Source organism: Lontra canadensis, unplaced genomic scaffold (genome assembly GCF_010015895.1).
Source record: "Lontra canadensis isolate GAN:19392208 unplaced genomic scaffold, GSC_riverotter_1.0 scaffold79, whole genome shotgun sequence".
NCBI classification, from domain to species: Eukaryota; Metazoa; Chordata; class Mammalia; order Carnivora; family Mustelidae; genus Lontra; species Lontra canadensis.
The window spans coordinates 9,435,724-9,452,811 of record NW_022631073.1 but is presented as its reverse complement, the minus strand read 5'-3'; the positions used below and the strand labels follow the sequence as shown (position 1 = coordinate 9,452,811).

Sequence of the window (17,088 nt, the reverse complement as noted above, 5' to 3'; positions counted from 1 at the left end):
GAGCCCCGCATCAGGCTCTCTGCTCAGCAGGGAGTCTGCTTCCTCCTCTCTCTGTCTCTGCCTGCCTCTCTGCCTACTTGTGATCTCTATCTGTCAAATAAATAAATTTTAAAACAACAACAACAACAAAAAAAAAACCTGTCCCTGCAAAGGGGCACAGATTTAATTAAACCAGACTATAAAGCAGTTTATGCCCCAGGACACTGTTGAAAACCACAGAGCAACCGGCCATCAATTGGTGCAGCCTAAGAGCTGGGTCTGACAGCATAAGGGACAAACATCCTAACAAACAGATCAGGGGAAGAGAAAGCAGAACACTGGGGAGACTACTACCATCCCAAGGTAGCTGCAGTGCTCAAGACTGAGACCTAGCGAATGACAGCAGAGACCTCTCACACTTTACATAAATGGATACTCTCCTCTCTTCCTTACTGATTTTAAAACCAATTGAATAAAAGAGCGTAATTGTGCTGCTGGAACAATGACATACACACAAGAAATATATCTGATAACATCATCCTAAAGAAGGTGGATGGGAACAAAGCTGTAACACAATAGGGAAATTACACCAGATGGTAACTCAAATCCAGTCCTAGATATATTCCAAAGAGAAATGAGTATGTCCACATAACACCTGTACACAAATGTACACAGTATTTTTCAAAGGAAAAAAATGAAAGCCACCCAAATCCCCACTGATGGATGGAGAAACAAAATGTGGTATGAGGAACTATTATTCATTCATAAAAAAAATACTGGTATATGCTAAAATGTCAATGAACCTTGAAAACCCTATGCTGTGTGAAAGAAGCCAGGGAACAAGAGACCACATACTGTGTGATTCCGCTTGCATGAAATATCCAGATTAGGTAAATCCAGAGACAGAATGGAACAGTCGTTGCCTAGAGCTGGGGCATTCAGGAAAAAATGAGGGACTACTGATGGGTATGGGGTTTCTTTTGGGAATGATGAAAGCTTCTGGCGTTAGTGATGATGGTTGCATAACTGTAAATGTACTAAAAACCACTGAATCATAGACTTTAAATGGGTGAATTATATCTCAATAAAGCTATTAAAAAAAAAAAAGGCACAGTGTGGAGTCTTGACCTGCACGGTATTATTTTGCATTTATTTCTTAAAAACTATATTCAGAGAAATGACAGACAAATCAGCTTATAAGAAAAACAATATAATTTCCTCTGTCTCTGAAAACTTTATGAGGAACCAAATGGTTCCTTTTTAGTAAAAGAGTACCATTTCCTTTTGGGGGTTCCTCCTAGAGAATAAAGGGGTCCCAGGGGCGCCATTAGAGTTGTCCCATAATATATAATAAAATTGAGAAAACATAACCTAGCTCACAGACAGAAGAATACAAAGCCTTTTTTAAATAGTGTCAATCAGGGTACCTGGGTGGCTCAGTTGGTTAAGCATCCAACTCTTGATCTCAATTGAGATCTTGATATCAGGGTTGTAAGTTCAAACCCCACGGCAGCAGGTGGAGGAGAGTCTCTATCATACCTTGTCTAAATACCAACCACCACCCTGGAGCCTCTCCAGATGCCTAGTTCCAGACGCTCGTTTCTGGTCAGTATCTTCCCACAGTCAGTTGTTCCACAGGCTTCTCAAACTCCAACTGGCCAACACAGAACTCATTTTCTGTCCCAAAACACACAAATTCTTCTTCTTGTTGTATTTCTTATCTCAGATAAGGTCATCATGATCTACCCAGTCATACAAGGCAGAAAAAAAAAAAAAAATCAATCTGGACTTGTCCCTCTCCTCCATTTCCAACTCCCAAACATCCTTCAAGTCAAACACCAAATCCTCATCAACTCTACCTAAAAAGTATTTGTTGTACCCTCTCCATCCTCTTCCCACCAGTATGACTTCAAGTCCATCATGCCTCATCGGCTCTACCTCAAGTCTCACCACTCTGGAACGAGACCCCCCGCAGACACCTCCGCCTGGCTAACACTATTGTGGGAACCACTCTTCTACTCTTCTGAAAACATGTGGTTCAAATAAGCACCTTCCTCCACCTAAGCTCCTAGGTGGGACATGTGATCCAGACATGACCAGAGTCTGGATCCACATCTGGATCCACTAGGGATAAGAATGTATCTCAGCCTGGGCCAATCAGTACCTTCCTCTGGACTTCTTACCAAAAAAAAGCGCACATTATTTTTCGCAGAGATCACTGGCTGTGAGAACAACGTACCTTAAACTGGCAGTATTCGTCTCTGCCGCTCCGAGCCTGCTTCAGAGTCCAAACCTCACAAAGAAAGCAAGCTGGGAGACCACGAGCAAGAGACGCTAGTGGTATTTTCCTGAGATCTAACGAAGCCAAAACTTCTTTGTTACATATGCAAGTAAATCCTTTCTTAAAATCAATTCCACTTTGGTTTCTGTTGCCTATCAAGTCCTAACACATTTCTTAACAACGAAATGGAATTCTCTAGCTCCACTAACTAAAATCTTTCAATCATTCTTTATTACTACTAAGGTTAAAGTCCAAGACCTTAAAGTCTACAAATTCTGGCCCCTTGATTATTTGATGGCATAATAATCAACTCTGGCATTGCAAACACCATAAGCAAAGTAAAAAAAAATAAATAAATAAATGACAAACTACAGAGGAGTATCTGCAACTTTTGCCCCAAGGGCTTAGGTTTTTAATATATAAAGTTTCTAAGAAATGGAAAGAAAAAAAGTATTCCTAGAAAAACAAGCAAAACAATGACCATGTGGTTCACAGAATATAAAACTCAAATGGATTTTAAACATAAGAAAACATGCTCAATTTCATTTATGATAAAAGGAAAGAAATTAAAATCACACAAACTTCATTTGCATATATACGGCAAAAACTCAAGTTCTTACAAAATCTCAATGACCAAGGCCATGGAGGAACGGGCAGGCATTCACATAGATTGCTGCCTACAAAAGGGTACAACCCCTGGGAAGAGGAATCCCTTTGGAGACTAAGTGACCCAGCAATCCAGAAGCTTATAACAAAGACACAGTGACAAAAAGACAAACAATTCTATGTACAAGGGTACTCACTGCAACACTATGCAAGGGTAAAAGACTAGAAATTGCCAAATGGCCACCAGTAAAGTCAGAATGAAGAAACCATTCCAGTACTCAGCAGCTAGAAAATGAAGATCTCTACATATTGTTCTTTTTTTCCTATACATTGTTCTTGTGTGACCTCCAAGTATACTACGTTCATATAATAAACAGGGGGAAACGTATCTCAGTATATGTATACCTACTGGTATGTTGTAAAAACACACATACACAGAGATACACTTACACGCACACACTATATACTCAGAAAGATCACACACAAGCACACACACAGATACCGCCTGTATGTGCTTATATTTCAAAAAGTATCAATAGAAGCAAAATTAATTCTAAGATAAATGACCTAGTTTCTTTTAAAAATGCTATTAAAAACAAGAGGGAAATTTACTTTAAAGATGTTCAACCAAATGGGATGTATAGATCTTACATGAATCCCCATCCAAAAAAACCAACTATAAAAAGACACTTAAAAAAAAAAAAAAAACTGAGATAACTAAAGAAAATTGAGTATATACTGGGCATTAGATGGCATAATTTATTGTTAAGCTTGCTGGGCATGATTATGGTACTGCAGTTATATATATTTTTTTAAAGTTTATAACTTTTAATCTAGAAATTTCCCTTGAAAAAAAAAACAGGGGCGCCTGGGTGGCTCAGTGGGTTAAGCCTCTGCCTTCGGCTCAGGTCATGATCTCAGGGTCCTGGGATGGAGTCCCACATCGGGCTCTCTGCTCAGCAGGGACCCTGCTTCCCCCCCTCTCTCTCTGCCTGCCTCTCTGGCTACTTGTGATCTCTGTCAAATAAATAAATAAAATCTTAAAACAAAACGAAACAAAAAAACAACAAAACACTGTTTATTATGTATTTGTCTCACAGAAGTACCCAGGTATCATTTTAAATAATCCTTTATCTCTCGTATTTTTTGTGAACTGATTATTCCGTCTAGAAGCTTATAATTCAGGTTCGATTTCTTCAGCAAGAATATTCCATAGGTGGCATTTTATACTTCTTACATATAGCCCTGTTGCCGAGGATCCCATTCTCCTTTTTGGCCCGACAAACATTTACTTACTCTTTAAAGACTTTAAAGAAAACCTCCGTAACCTCCAGGCCCATACTAAGCTGGCGTCCCCTACTTCCTAATTCAATAGCTAAACCTAATGGCACTGGAACTGCCTACCCCATTGCCCCAGTCAGGCCGGGAACGCCGTTAGCAATGGCCTAGTGTGCAGGACCGGACTCCACGGCGAAGTTCCAGAAAGTAATCTATACCCAGGACAGCAGATCATTGCCTGGTGTCATGGCCCGACCATTCATACCTGGTAGGCAGGCAGCGCAGGGCCAGGATCTCCAGGTAATACGGGAAGTACTAATGTCCAGAAGGGTAAGACCCCTAAGAATATCAAAGGGAGTTTCTGCACCTGGCAGACTCCTTACTATTTGTAAACACTGTCTCCCACAGCTGCACGTCTCAATGGGGAACTTACGGAAGCACTTCCCAAACCGGAATGGGCATTCAAATTGCCCAGAAACCTAATTCAAATGGCAGATTTGGATTCAGCAGGGCTGAAGTGAGGCCCCAGATTCTGCACCCCAGGTGGATGCTGTTGGTCTGAGACTACACTTCCTCCAGTAAGGTTCTGGGAGACCTGAAAGTCAGCCCTCTCTCTGGGAACATCCAGCATTAACTCCTGTCTTACTAATCATCTCTTTAAATCGAACACAGTCTGTGTCATTAAAACAAATAAACAAATCCAAACTTTAATTCTTCTGCACCTGTTGGCATCTTTCTTCTAATATATCCCCCCGTGACAACTCTGTCATCTCTCCTCCATCTACATCTTTCCAGCCTGGAAAATACAGGCCCTCAGTAAATGCTTGTTAAGTCATAGTCTACATAATCTCAACATATTTAATTCTTTCCACTGGCTTCTTGTTAAGATATGTTTGTTCACTGGTCCATCTTTCCCACGTGTTTATCAACCCCTCGAAGGCAGAGACTCTTCCCCTCGCGCGCAGGGTCAGGTCTGGCACGTAAGCAGCATCAGCGGGGTTTGCGAACCAGCCTGATGATGAACACATAAACACGCTACGCCAGGTTCTTGGAAGGAGCCCTGAATACCAACCTCTCCTTTTTCCCGAGGGACTTAAACGCTCACATGTAGGACTTGTTTTCACAAAGGTTTAGTTAACATACACCGAAAAGGATCATCAGCTCTACTTAACAAATAAGAAAATAGCAAAAGAAATTTCTATATTATGCTTCTTCATAGACAACCTCATCAAGATAGGAAAAAACGTTTCACAAAAGGTACCTCCGTCTTCCCACATTCATCAGGCGGATCCTGGTGTATGGCCATTTGATACTTGACATATAAAGAAAATGACTGGCTGAAGGACGACTTGAACTCTGGGTCCTCAAAGGAGACAGGTACTAACCTCACCTTCAGAGCAAGGAAAATACAAGCAAATGCTATTGAAACATCTCTACCCACTGACGTGCTTCTGAAGGTGAGGCTAGAGTAAGATCTCCGCAAATCCACTTCCAAAGCTCAGCGCTGGAGTTTTTCATGAAATGAATTAACCCCGGAATGTGCTGACTGGCCCAGAGCCTAAAGCGCCAACTTTACACTAACACTTAGGAAAATTTTTAACTTCTAAGGGCCAGGACAATTCATTTTTCTTTTGTTTTTTACTCTTTCCACATACCGTGATTCTCTGCAGAGTCAACAGTGTTGCTCATGGTAGTGGCCACTACTTTTGTCCCTCTGCTAGTATTAAGTGTATTAACATTTTTCCCCTTCCACATTTTTCTTGCGTATTCTGATTTATGAAATTACAAGCATATGAGAACTTCTATCAAAATATTATCTCAAAAAAAAATTCTATCTTACTTTTCTAGTCCCACTCAGTTGTGTATGGGGATGACATCAACAAAGTATAATTTAGCTGTCATGAACTCTGTCTACACATGACTTTTAAAAGGAGATAAGGCCTATTAACCATATTGTGCAAATATGCCTATCATAAAAATATAAAGACTTTTTTGTTTTTTCTCATAAATATTTTATCTTAGAGCTCTACTTATTACTAATTTCCAGATAAATACATCCAGACATAGCAATGCTAAAGATAATTCATTTTATGTGCTACTTTCCACTTTGCAATTACGTGTGACTGGCACTTAACATGTCCTAGGTAAAATCTGCACTTTCAGAATGTTCGTTACTCCACACTCCTATCCTTTTGCAGATATGCTGCAAATTGAATATAAATAAAATGTACCACAAATAAATCAAGTTATAATACAATGGTATCAAATGGAGGGGAAAGTTCCATTTGCACAGAAAAATTACACTTGGCCTGCTGACCTGGCTCACAGTTGGTTTATCAGGTGGGTCCTGGTGAATAACCATCTGGTAACGTTTATAGACCTGGTAAGACTCCTGAAATGTGGCTTTGAACTGAGAACTTGGTGGAGATGATCTCACCACCCTCACCTTCAGAAGGAGTTAAAAAACAATGTTCATTAATCATTTATTCCACAGAATACGCATTAACAGTTACTCCCACCCAAAAAGAACCAAAAGTTTCCATACAAATATTAAAGCATGCACATATAATATTTTAACATTACAAATGAACAAGATAGTAAATTTTTCTTTAAAAAGTTATTTCTCCAACTTCCAGACGTATTAAAAAGGCAAAGGATCCTATCTAAACTCTTAAGATTTTTTTCCCCTTTTTTAACATATAATGTATTATTTGTCTCAGGGGTACAGTTCTGAAGACTAAGATCTACGACTGAATTATGGAAGATTGACTCTACTGGAAAATGGCAGAACACTTCTGGCACTCAAGACACAAACACAAATAAATACTCTTGAATTCTAGTTGTATGGAACGCACCTTCAGTAAATCATTCAGAGTCCAGAGTGCTAACCATTACACTATGGAACCCCACTCAGTAAATCATTCAGAAAAACTAAAAATGTGAATATATTTTTTAGACATTCTTTATGCGTCTCTGCTAACTCTAAACTTGCAATTTTTTTTGTAAGTGTGAAAGACAATCCTCAGAAAGTATTCCTATTTCGTGGTGTAGTTAAGAACGAAGACCCTAAAGTTAGATTTCTTTTACTCAAATTTTCATGTCACCATCTTGGTCAAGCAGACAAATTTACCTCTCTGTGCCTTGGTTTTCTCACACACAAAATGAGGATGAGTTTACAACAGTAGTGGCACAGTAATGGTGAACACTTATTTTAATAGTGATTATTTACTAACCAGTTAAAATGTGTTAGCAAAACAGAATAGTCAAACAGGAAATCGAATGCAATATAACAAAAAAGCTAACTGGAAAATTTTCACGTGTGCCGTAAGAAGTAATTCTTCTGCCAACAAAGAGTAATATAAACACCCGGTGGACAAAAAACCTCTGCCCATCCAAGGTATCATTACATTAAAAAAGTAAAACCTGCCTATTTGTAGAGCTGCTGTTCTACACTCTAAGTAGCGCGTCCAATTCTCTTTACGATTTGAGAAGGAGAAAGTCAATACCAAAATCAGAGCAGCTAAGGGATTATAATCTCAAAGTTGTTAAGATTTCTGTCTGATAATATACATGATCCTAAGGTTTAGATTCCGTTAAAGTTAATTTTCAATATCAGGTCCTTCGCAAAGCTCTCAGATAGTATTAAGCTACAAATTCAAAGGCTGACCCCGTTATTTATGAGATACGAAAATATAATAAAATCATTACAATTAATATTTTGGGGGAAAATGTATAAATACCAAATACTGAAGAATGTAGATTTAATCTGCAATGTAAATAAAAATAGTAGGAATACTCTAGAAGTAATCATACTATGCCTACAGAGGTTTGAGAGAATAACTGAGAGAAGATTAAAGTAGTGCCACCGAGTACTATTTGGTCAATTCCTAACTGCTGGCTGGCACATGTACTACATCTGTTTACCCACTAGAATGGGTAAAACAGTGATCTGCTGATGTGATCTATTCTCCTTCACGATTGAACCAAACTGCTAAAAATGAAATTTTAAATGGCATATTCTGTCCCTTTAACTACTAGATATCAATTAAGGGATACAATAAGCCAGAGTCCCTTACATAGTAACATGCTAAAACTGGAATTATTTTCACAACTTTAGTAGCCAAACTGCCTAAAGTATTTATTTTAAATCTTAAAAAGTTTTCTCAAATAGCAGTTAACTTAGTAAATACAAATGCTACTTCATCCCAATTCACTGTAATTTCCCATTATTTAAATAATAAAATATCAACTGAGTAGTATAACCTCAAATGAAAATAAACAAGATATCAACAACCACAAAAATATAAAATAAAACACCCTTCAAAGTACCTCTAACTTGTGTGATGCATTCTCTGGTAAAGATTCAAAAATTAAATCTTCAAGTGATTTGGGCTGGTTGGATTTATTAGCCTTTGGTCGGAACAAAGATGGTGGTTCACCTTGAGCCTGGAAACCCTCAAGTTCTCCAGCTGGGTTCTGCTGCATGAGTTTTAACCTTTTCCTTTCTTTTCGGATTTCCTTTGCTTTCCGACATGGAGGCTTACTCAAATCTGCCCCTTTGCCTAAAAACAATTGCAAAATATTAGACCAATCACATCTGACTCTAGAATTTTTTTGTTTTTACCCAAAGTCTCAAAGATTCTACAGAATTAAATCTAAAGAGTTCCAACAGTTAGGTTAGCTTTGTAGGTAGGTATCTCAGAAGATTCTGATGTAGAGACTTAAGTTGATCTTAAAATTCTACCTTAGATGTAGGAACTGTCAAAGAAAGTAAATAGTCACAGAAACTTTTCACACACCTCTATGAAAATAAAATTTAAAAAAATTTTAATATTCATCCACTTTTCTCCCTTTTTAAGTTGAAAAAAACATAATCAAATATCTTCTACTCTAGGACATGGATATTTCCAGCCCATTCCTGAGGGACATTCCTCTCAAAGCACTGGTGACATAAATACATGCTTAGGACCTGGGTGTAAGAAAACACTCCGGCAGGTTTTTTGATGAAAAAATATCCTTGAAATTACTTTGTAGTGCTTGTGTCTCTCCATCTAACAAATGGATGGGGTCTCATTTGTTCAGCTCCAGTTAATGAGTGTTGTTTGAATTAAAAGAGCAAATACCAAATTAAAAGGCCTTTAAGATATAAACATTTTAGATAAAATAAACCACAAATTTTAGTAAGTGCCCTTTCATTTAGCAGAGTCTTCAAGGACCTGATGTTGAGAAGATCATTAAGAGGTAGAGGCAAATAACTAACACAAATGAAAACTTCAAAATAATTTAAATGCCCAATACCAGAATAAGTCTACAATTTTTAAAACAGCTAAAACACAGAATACCAGTCATTAGAAATGCTTAGAAATTTTCAGGGATTTGTCATTACACAAGGTTAAAAAACAATTCCACTTATGTATAAATAGATACATGAAAAATACTTTTTAAAAAGCCTAGAAAGGAACATAGCAGTCATTTTACATGGGTTTAGAATCAGGGAAAGGACTGTTCTTGTTTTTTTTCTTGCAATGTCCTCTTTTCTGCAAATTCTCTACAATGAACATATTTTTGTAATTTTTTTAAGGTCATTGACAAAATAAAAATGCTATTTTAAGATCCTAAAACAGTATTTACAAATCATATGAAAGTTCGCAATATGAAGTTCTACAAGATTAGCAAGTTCAATTTTATAGAAAAGAAATTCAAGATCCAGGGTGTTAAGGGACTTCCAGAGACCAAGAGCTGGTCAAAAGAAACGAATCTGATACTGGATGCCTGGGTGGCTCAGTTGGTTGAGCGTCTGGCACTTAATTTCGGCTCAAGTCATGATCTCAGGGTCATGAGATGGAGTCCCGGATATGGCTTCATGCTCAGCATGGAGTCGGCTTGGGATTTTCCCTCTCCTTCTGTCCCTTTCCCCGCTCACGCACGTTCGCTCTCTCAAATACATAATAATCTTATTTAAAAAACAAAATTTGATGAGAAAATAGTGACTTCACTAATAGTAAAATCATTTTACTTCACTATCATGTTTTCCAATTAAAAACAAACTTTACATATAAAAACAGACTTTGAATAAGTCTAATAACCAGGCAACAAAGGACTGAATCTATAATTAACCATTACTCTATTGCCTTAGAGAATGAAGTTAGGGCTGCCTTCGACTCGGGCATGATCCCAGAATCCTGCGACTGAGCCCCATGTCAGGCTCCCCACTCAGCGGGGACTCTGCTTCTCCCTCTGCCCTTCCTCCCCACTTGTGCATGCTCTTTCTCCCTCTCTCTCTCACACACAAATAAATAAATAAAATCTTTTTTAAAAACCCCACTATTTCATTAGGATTATCTATTATTAGCTATCATATGCACCACCAATTCCTACAATGTTTTACCTATACAGGTGTCCCATAAATTGTAATAAGGCAAAAACCAACAAACACACAAACGAAATCCCTGCATTTTCTAAAAGTTATTTAAAACTACATTCCCTACCAAAGTTTCAAAACTATGAACAAATTATAAAACTGGAGTGAAGTGAGAAACAAGTTTTCAGCTTTTTTTTTTTTTTTTCCCAGAAATACCACCTATGTCAGCTCCACACTAATTAATTCATTGGACTAAGTAAACAATACTTACTGTGGTTGCTTTAGTCTACACATATGTACTATTGCATTACCAACTGCAATAGACAGCAAATTGGGATTTCAGCTTATTTAGGGGATAAAGATTTCCCCAGATCAGTAAAATCCTTCAAGAGAATGGGAACAGATCAATATAAAATCAATACACCATACCAACCCCACATCACAGAGGCTCACACCACTCAAGGATCCTAGATTAGTCCCAAGAGTTTTGAATAGAGTTCAACAGACCTGCATAATTTCTAATTACATTTCAGGAAATATACTTTTAACATTTTTAAAATAAAAAGGCAATGCATGCTTCAGGAGAAAATCCAGAGATTCCTACATTTTAAAATCATCTCACATTTTTAATGAGAAATATCATAAAGGGAAAATAACGGCAAACTTTTTTTTTTTTACTGTTTTAATAATCACATGCTGAAGATCAGACTGGAATTGTTATTCTAAAAGTTTGTGATAGATAGAGTAAAGCATGTGGGTAACTGCAATATTCTAATTCTAATTCTACCATTATCTGTGTCCTTGAGAACGAGATTTCTCAGTGTGGAAGAAAAGAAGATCTAAATGTCAAACAAACATGTAAAAATATGATAGTCCTGAATTTGAACTGCAAGTATCAATATGGTACATACTCCTTGGAGAAATGGCTGTACAAGATGATCCAGGAGCCTCAGGTCAGAGGAAGCTGCCATGACTACTACCATTTCATCCCCCGAAAAACTAGAAGGCAACTTAGAGAAATTTCCACAGGAGCAAAGAATTAAGACACAGCCAATGTGTTTAGATCCATGAGTTCACAATGATACCAGAAATAAACAAAGAAAGAAAGAAAAGAAAAAAAAAGAAAGAAAGATTGATTAGTCACTGTTAGAAGAGTTATTTTGTAGGATGGACAATAAAATTCAAGAATCAAGCATTCCTCTTGCCTTTCTGAGTTCCGTGAGAAAGAGATGAGAAGAGGTTCTATTTATGGAAGCATCTAGCCAGTAAATGAAAAATGAATGACAGACAGAATATCTAATGGATCAATGGATTTAGGCATTGAGCACTGACCCATGGCTATTCGCATTAACAAAGAGAGGTACCCAGACATTATGTGTCTCCTGAAAGAACCTCCCACCACCCATGAAGTAACCTTACCCCCCTCAAATAAATAATTTGAACTAGAAATCTGATTAAGACTTCTCTCTCTCCCTGAAAAGCAAAACAAAACTGAAACACCAAAACAAAACAAACAAACAAAAAAAAATACAATTTAATCTTAACTCTGAACTGATTTAATCTTGACTCTCTAGATCCAACCATCAATTTACAGGCAGGTAAAGGAGTATGTTAAACTGCACTGTGGATGTAATCAGACAACCCGGAACAGCCAACCTAGTTTCTTCAAAAAACAAAGTGCAAATAAAAAAGTGGGAGTGATGGAAGGTACCTACAGATCTACAGGGGTTTTCTAACTGTGTCAGTCAACTGCAGTATGTGGCTGTGTTTGGATCCTGATGCAAACAAATACATAAAAATTAAGAACTCGAACACAGACTATTCAATAACAGTAAGGAATCTTACTCAGGTGTAATGGTAGTACTTGTGTATTTGAAAATTATTTTTTTAAAAGATGTATTTAAGATTTCTTTTTTTTTTTTAAGTTTTTATTTATTTATTTGACAGAGATCACAGGTAGGCAGAGAGGCAGAGAGAGAGGAGGAAGCAGGCTCCCCACTGAGCAGAGAGCCCAATGCGGGGCTCGATCCCAGGACCCTGGGATCATGATCTGGGCCGAAGGCAGAGGCTTTAACCCACTGAGCCACCCAGGCGCCCCTAAAGATATATTTATTTGAGAGAGAGAGAGAGAGAGAGAGAACGCTCGCAGATGTGAGTGGGGAGAAGGACAGAGGAAGAGAATCTCAAGCAGACTCCCCACGGCACGTGGAGCTGGAGTCAAGGCTTGATCTCACAACCCATGAGATTATGACCTGACCTGAAATCGTGAGGGGGATGCTTAACCGACTGAGCTACATGGGTGCCCCAAAAGTTCTTATCTTTTAGGAATGCATTCTGACATATGGGATGACATAATGTCTGGAATTTGCTTCAATACAGTACTGGAGAGGGCAACTGGATGGGAGTACAGATGACACAAGAGTGCCCATCCTGAGTCAGTAACAGTGTCACACGAGAACAGGGTACGTGGAAGTTCATTATAATATTCAGTCTACGTTTCCAAAATGAAGGTTTTTAAAATTTAAGAAACTGTAAGTAGTCTTTATAATAAACAATTAAAATAATAAAAGAACTGACCCTATCACCCAAGAGAATAAGAGTTGAAAGAAATTATCTAAATCCTTCAGAACATTTTATTGGACTAATCTTACTAATTAAGATGAAATCTCAGCTGGCATCCCTTTAAACGTCATGAAAGCCTACGTTAAGAAAAACTATATATGAAAAACGCAAACACACACTTTTCTGTATAGTAACATGATTTAGATAAGGAAAACTAAAATAGTAATAAAAATGTCTCCTTTGGGTCATTTTATATAAATAAATATAAGAAAAAACTCAGGAACTGAAGTATAACCATCCAGACTGACATTTTGTGAAATAATTTTTTTAAAAAATGAGGGGCACCTGGGTCACTCAGTGGGTTAAGCCTCTGAGCAGAGAGCCTGCTTCCCCTTCCCTCTCTGCCTGCCTCTCTGCCTACTTGTGATCTCTCTGCCAAAAAAATAAATAAAATCATTTAAAAATAAGTAAATAAAAATCATACAAACACATGCATGCACACATATATATAACAAACCCATTTAATGCTGGATACATTATTTTTACAAAGATTTATTTGAGAGAGAGAGAAAGGGACGGAGGGATAGAAAGACTCTCCAAAAGACTCTGAGCTGAACCCAGAGCCAGACATGGGGCTTGATCCCAGGACTAAGAGATCATGACCCGAACCGAAACCAAGAGTCAGACACGTAAACTGAGCCACCCAGGTGCCTCAATGTTGGATACATTTTTAAAACCTAATTCTTTTACAAGTGAAAATATAGAAAAAAATTGTTGACCTTATTAAAGGTGAAGTTAAATATCAAAATTTGGAAATTTTTAAACTAAAATTCATCATGATTCATAAAGAAATCTAATGATAAACTAAAGAACTTTAATGTCTGTACTTTTCAATGTAATACCTAAAATTTACGTTGTCTCACTTCACACCAAAAATAAAAACGTTTAGCAGCATATCTTTTCACAGATAAAATTTGATTCTCAAACCTCTAGGATCCTAAGGTAGTAAGAAGAAATGGAACTCTTTTAAAATATCTGTATTTGGGGATAATGTAACTATTATTGCAGGCTTTTTAAACATGGCATTTTTTAAAATATGATCTGTCCATCTAAATCCAGGTAAAACTAAATTGTACAATATATGGATCTATTTTGCAGATTTCACATAATTCGTGTGTTTAGCTGATGGGAGAGCCCAAAGGCTACAAAGTCTCAAGCACAAAGAAAATCACTTACTAGGATTTTAAAATGGCCACAGAGCAAACTTGCCTTACCTGGCTTAGGAGCCATGTGTACTTTAACTGGATGGGATGGCTCACCAGAGCCCAACTTCTCCTCTATCTGTTGTGATTGAATTAATTCCTTAGGTTCTTCTTTCTTTGGGCTTTTTCCTTTCTTCTTCTCCCCACTCTCAAAGGTCTCTTTGAGGTCATCACTGAGTGTTTTAAGGTCACACTGTATATCCAATTTATTTATTAATGCAAAGTCACCTGCAACGCTCTCATCCATGGTGGGCTCCATGGGCTCATCTACAAATCAGAAGTCAAAGTCCATCAGCTAGGCAATCTGACACAGTTAAGATACACACAGGAAAAAAAAACAATACCCCTTCTTTCCCATGTGAAAGAAACTACTGTGTGTGCATAAAACCCATTCTCTTGGCTTCCAAAGTTAACAGAACTGTAGTTAAGACTGTGGCACCCAAACAAGGGTATGCACCCCAGTCCCTCTGCAAGTTGTGACCAAGCTCCCACCAATGGAACATAACCAAACTGATATGCTCAATTTGGCCTCACTTGCTTTTAAAGGAATTTTATAATCCTGAACTTTCACTCTTTATCCTACCCACTGGCTGGATTAGTGAAAACCAGAGTGACCTTGGAAATCACACACTGAAGGGAGTCCCACAACGGATGGGGGGAGGGAGGGGACAGAGCTGCAGGCTAACATGGAACACCCGTGCTGGACAGTTATATGAGGAAAGAAACAGACTTCGATTATTTTTTAGTCACTGCATTGTGGTGTCTTTCTGTTACGGCTGTTTACCCTTCCATTCTACATCACTCTTATGAATTAAGCTGCAGACAAAAATAATTTAGAAGCCTGTAACAAGTCAAATAAAGATCCAAATGTAAAAGCTATGTGTAAAGAAAGGCAACCATCAATTTATAAATGGAAGGCACCTCGAAGCTTATCTGAATATTAATTTTGAAACTCAGAACATGATTCCCAGCCACTGAGAAAAATGTTTGACTAACAAAACTTATTTAGTCTTCACGATTACATACAGACAGTACTAACCAGAGCTGCACCAAAATTCTGATGTTTCCAATGCCCGTTTACCCCTGAACCTCTAGACCCAAGCCTTCCCGCCTCTTTACTGCTCATAGTTCTGCCAAATCTGCTCCAGACTGTCCTGAATCTTGGTCTGTTAAGGACAGTAGAGGAGGACAAAGAACTTACCTGTCCTGCTGGCCACTCTATCACCAGTGCTTAAAACAGAGAGTGGCACACTGTGGGCACTGAAAACACGCTTGGGCGCTTGGGCCATATTAACAAGTTAAAACTGGGATGGGAGGCTCCCAGGATTAGGTATTTTCTATGGCAGAAGTGAGAAAGAGCTCTAAGGATAGGCAGCATTCCCAATTATTACACTTATGTATTAGGCACTGCCTGCATGAAAACTTTAAAAAGGAAAAGACAAGACACTGAAAAAACTGAAAAAGCAAAGTATCTGTAATGAAAGTTCACTAAATGTTTCTAATTATCTTGAAGGAAATTAACTCACAATTCAAAATTCATCACACAAATAAGAAAATTTCAGATACTATGATTTACTGAAGTAAAGGCTTCCTCCAACACAGAAAACCTGAGCTTTACACATCATTCAAAGCGACTGTGCAATCTTGTGTCAGGTGCACCCAAGCACCTGTTTCTCAGATGTAACACCACCTTCCACTTACTTCACAAGGTGCTATCAGGATCAAGTAAGGTAAGAGTTGTCGCAGTACTGTGAAAACTAAAGTTCCAATAAACTCCAAGACATCACAGTATCATCAAAACTGTCCTTCACCTTCTTCCGAGGCTAAACTTTCCCTGACAGACATTCCTCATGTCCTTGACTTTCGGGCCAGTGGTAACAGTGACAGCAAAGCAACACTAACAGCAACCCCCCCATCAGAGGAATAGCACTACCTGACCGCAGTTAAGGACCCATTCCCCTACTTAAGAAATAACAGAAAGGGACCACCTTGGAAATCTACATCAACTGCAGGTAAAGAGGTTTTAAAGCCCCAACTCATCTTACCCTCACAATTTCCTTTGGAAATTTCCCCTTTAGCCAGAAATTTCAACATTTTTTTCAAAACCTTCTTGTGAGATTTTGATGGCTGAAACTGTAAAGGTCGGCACCTAGGAAAGCAAAATAAATATTTAAAAAGTGAACTCAAACTAGAAGAAATAAAATGAGTTCTGGACAGTAAGGCAAAACTCATGCCTGGGATTTCTGGGTAAAGGCAGGGCTTGACACAGCCTCTAGTTCCACCTCAAATCTCACTAAAACTACCTTAAGGAATTAGAAAAAAGAAAAAGACATAAATTACTGAAAGAAAGAGAAGAGGAGAAATGCTGGAAGCAGCACAGAGCATGCACAAGTGGTAACTGACTTAGCAGCCAAAGAAGGTTGAATCCTAAGCCAAGAGTGGGAAAAGCCAGAATGATAACTAATTTTCTCTGCCTTACCCTTACAAATTTTAGGGACTGGCTGACACCTGATACCTCAGGAGATAAGCGTGAAGGGGGTCTGAAAATAGATCTCTTGAAAGTCTATTTTGGAAGCAGTTAGATGTCTGATGCCCTCCACCACTCCACACAGATGACTCCCCACACAACCCAGGAGAAAGTGGCACATTGAGTAAAAAATAGGGCCTCCCACATGAGGATGCAGGCACAGTGGAAAGCAATGGAAATGTACTAGCAACAGGAAGCTTAAATGAAAGTGTACCTACTGAATGCTGAGACC

General features: G+C 38.2%; 1 protein-coding gene across 6 annotated transcripts in view; it reads right to left on the bottom strand.

Moving 5' to 3' along the window:
- The window catches only part of ATE1 (arginyltransferase 1), a 157,055-nt gene that overhangs the window by 131,348 nt on the left and 8,619 nt on the right, over positions 1 to 17,088 (bottom strand). For 2 of the 6 annotated variants that reach the window (XM_032882168.1, XM_032882164.1), the window contains exons 4-7: positions 16,375 to 16,478; positions 14,342 to 14,596; positions 8,474 to 8,706; positions 5,406 to 5,534 (exon numbers count right to left, since the gene is read on the bottom strand). In XM_032882168.1, the coding sequence (XP_032738059.1) occupies positions 5,406 to 5,534; positions 8,474 to 8,706; positions 14,342 to 14,596; positions 16,375 to 16,478 (721 nt within the window). Of the gene's footprint in view, positions 1 to 5,405; positions 5,535 to 6,461; positions 6,591 to 8,473; positions 8,707 to 14,341; positions 14,597 to 16,374; positions 16,479 to 17,088 lie in introns of all 6 variants that reach the window. The other 4 variants (XM_032882163.1, XM_032882166.1, XM_032882165.1 and 1 more) reach the window with 3 other exon arrangements.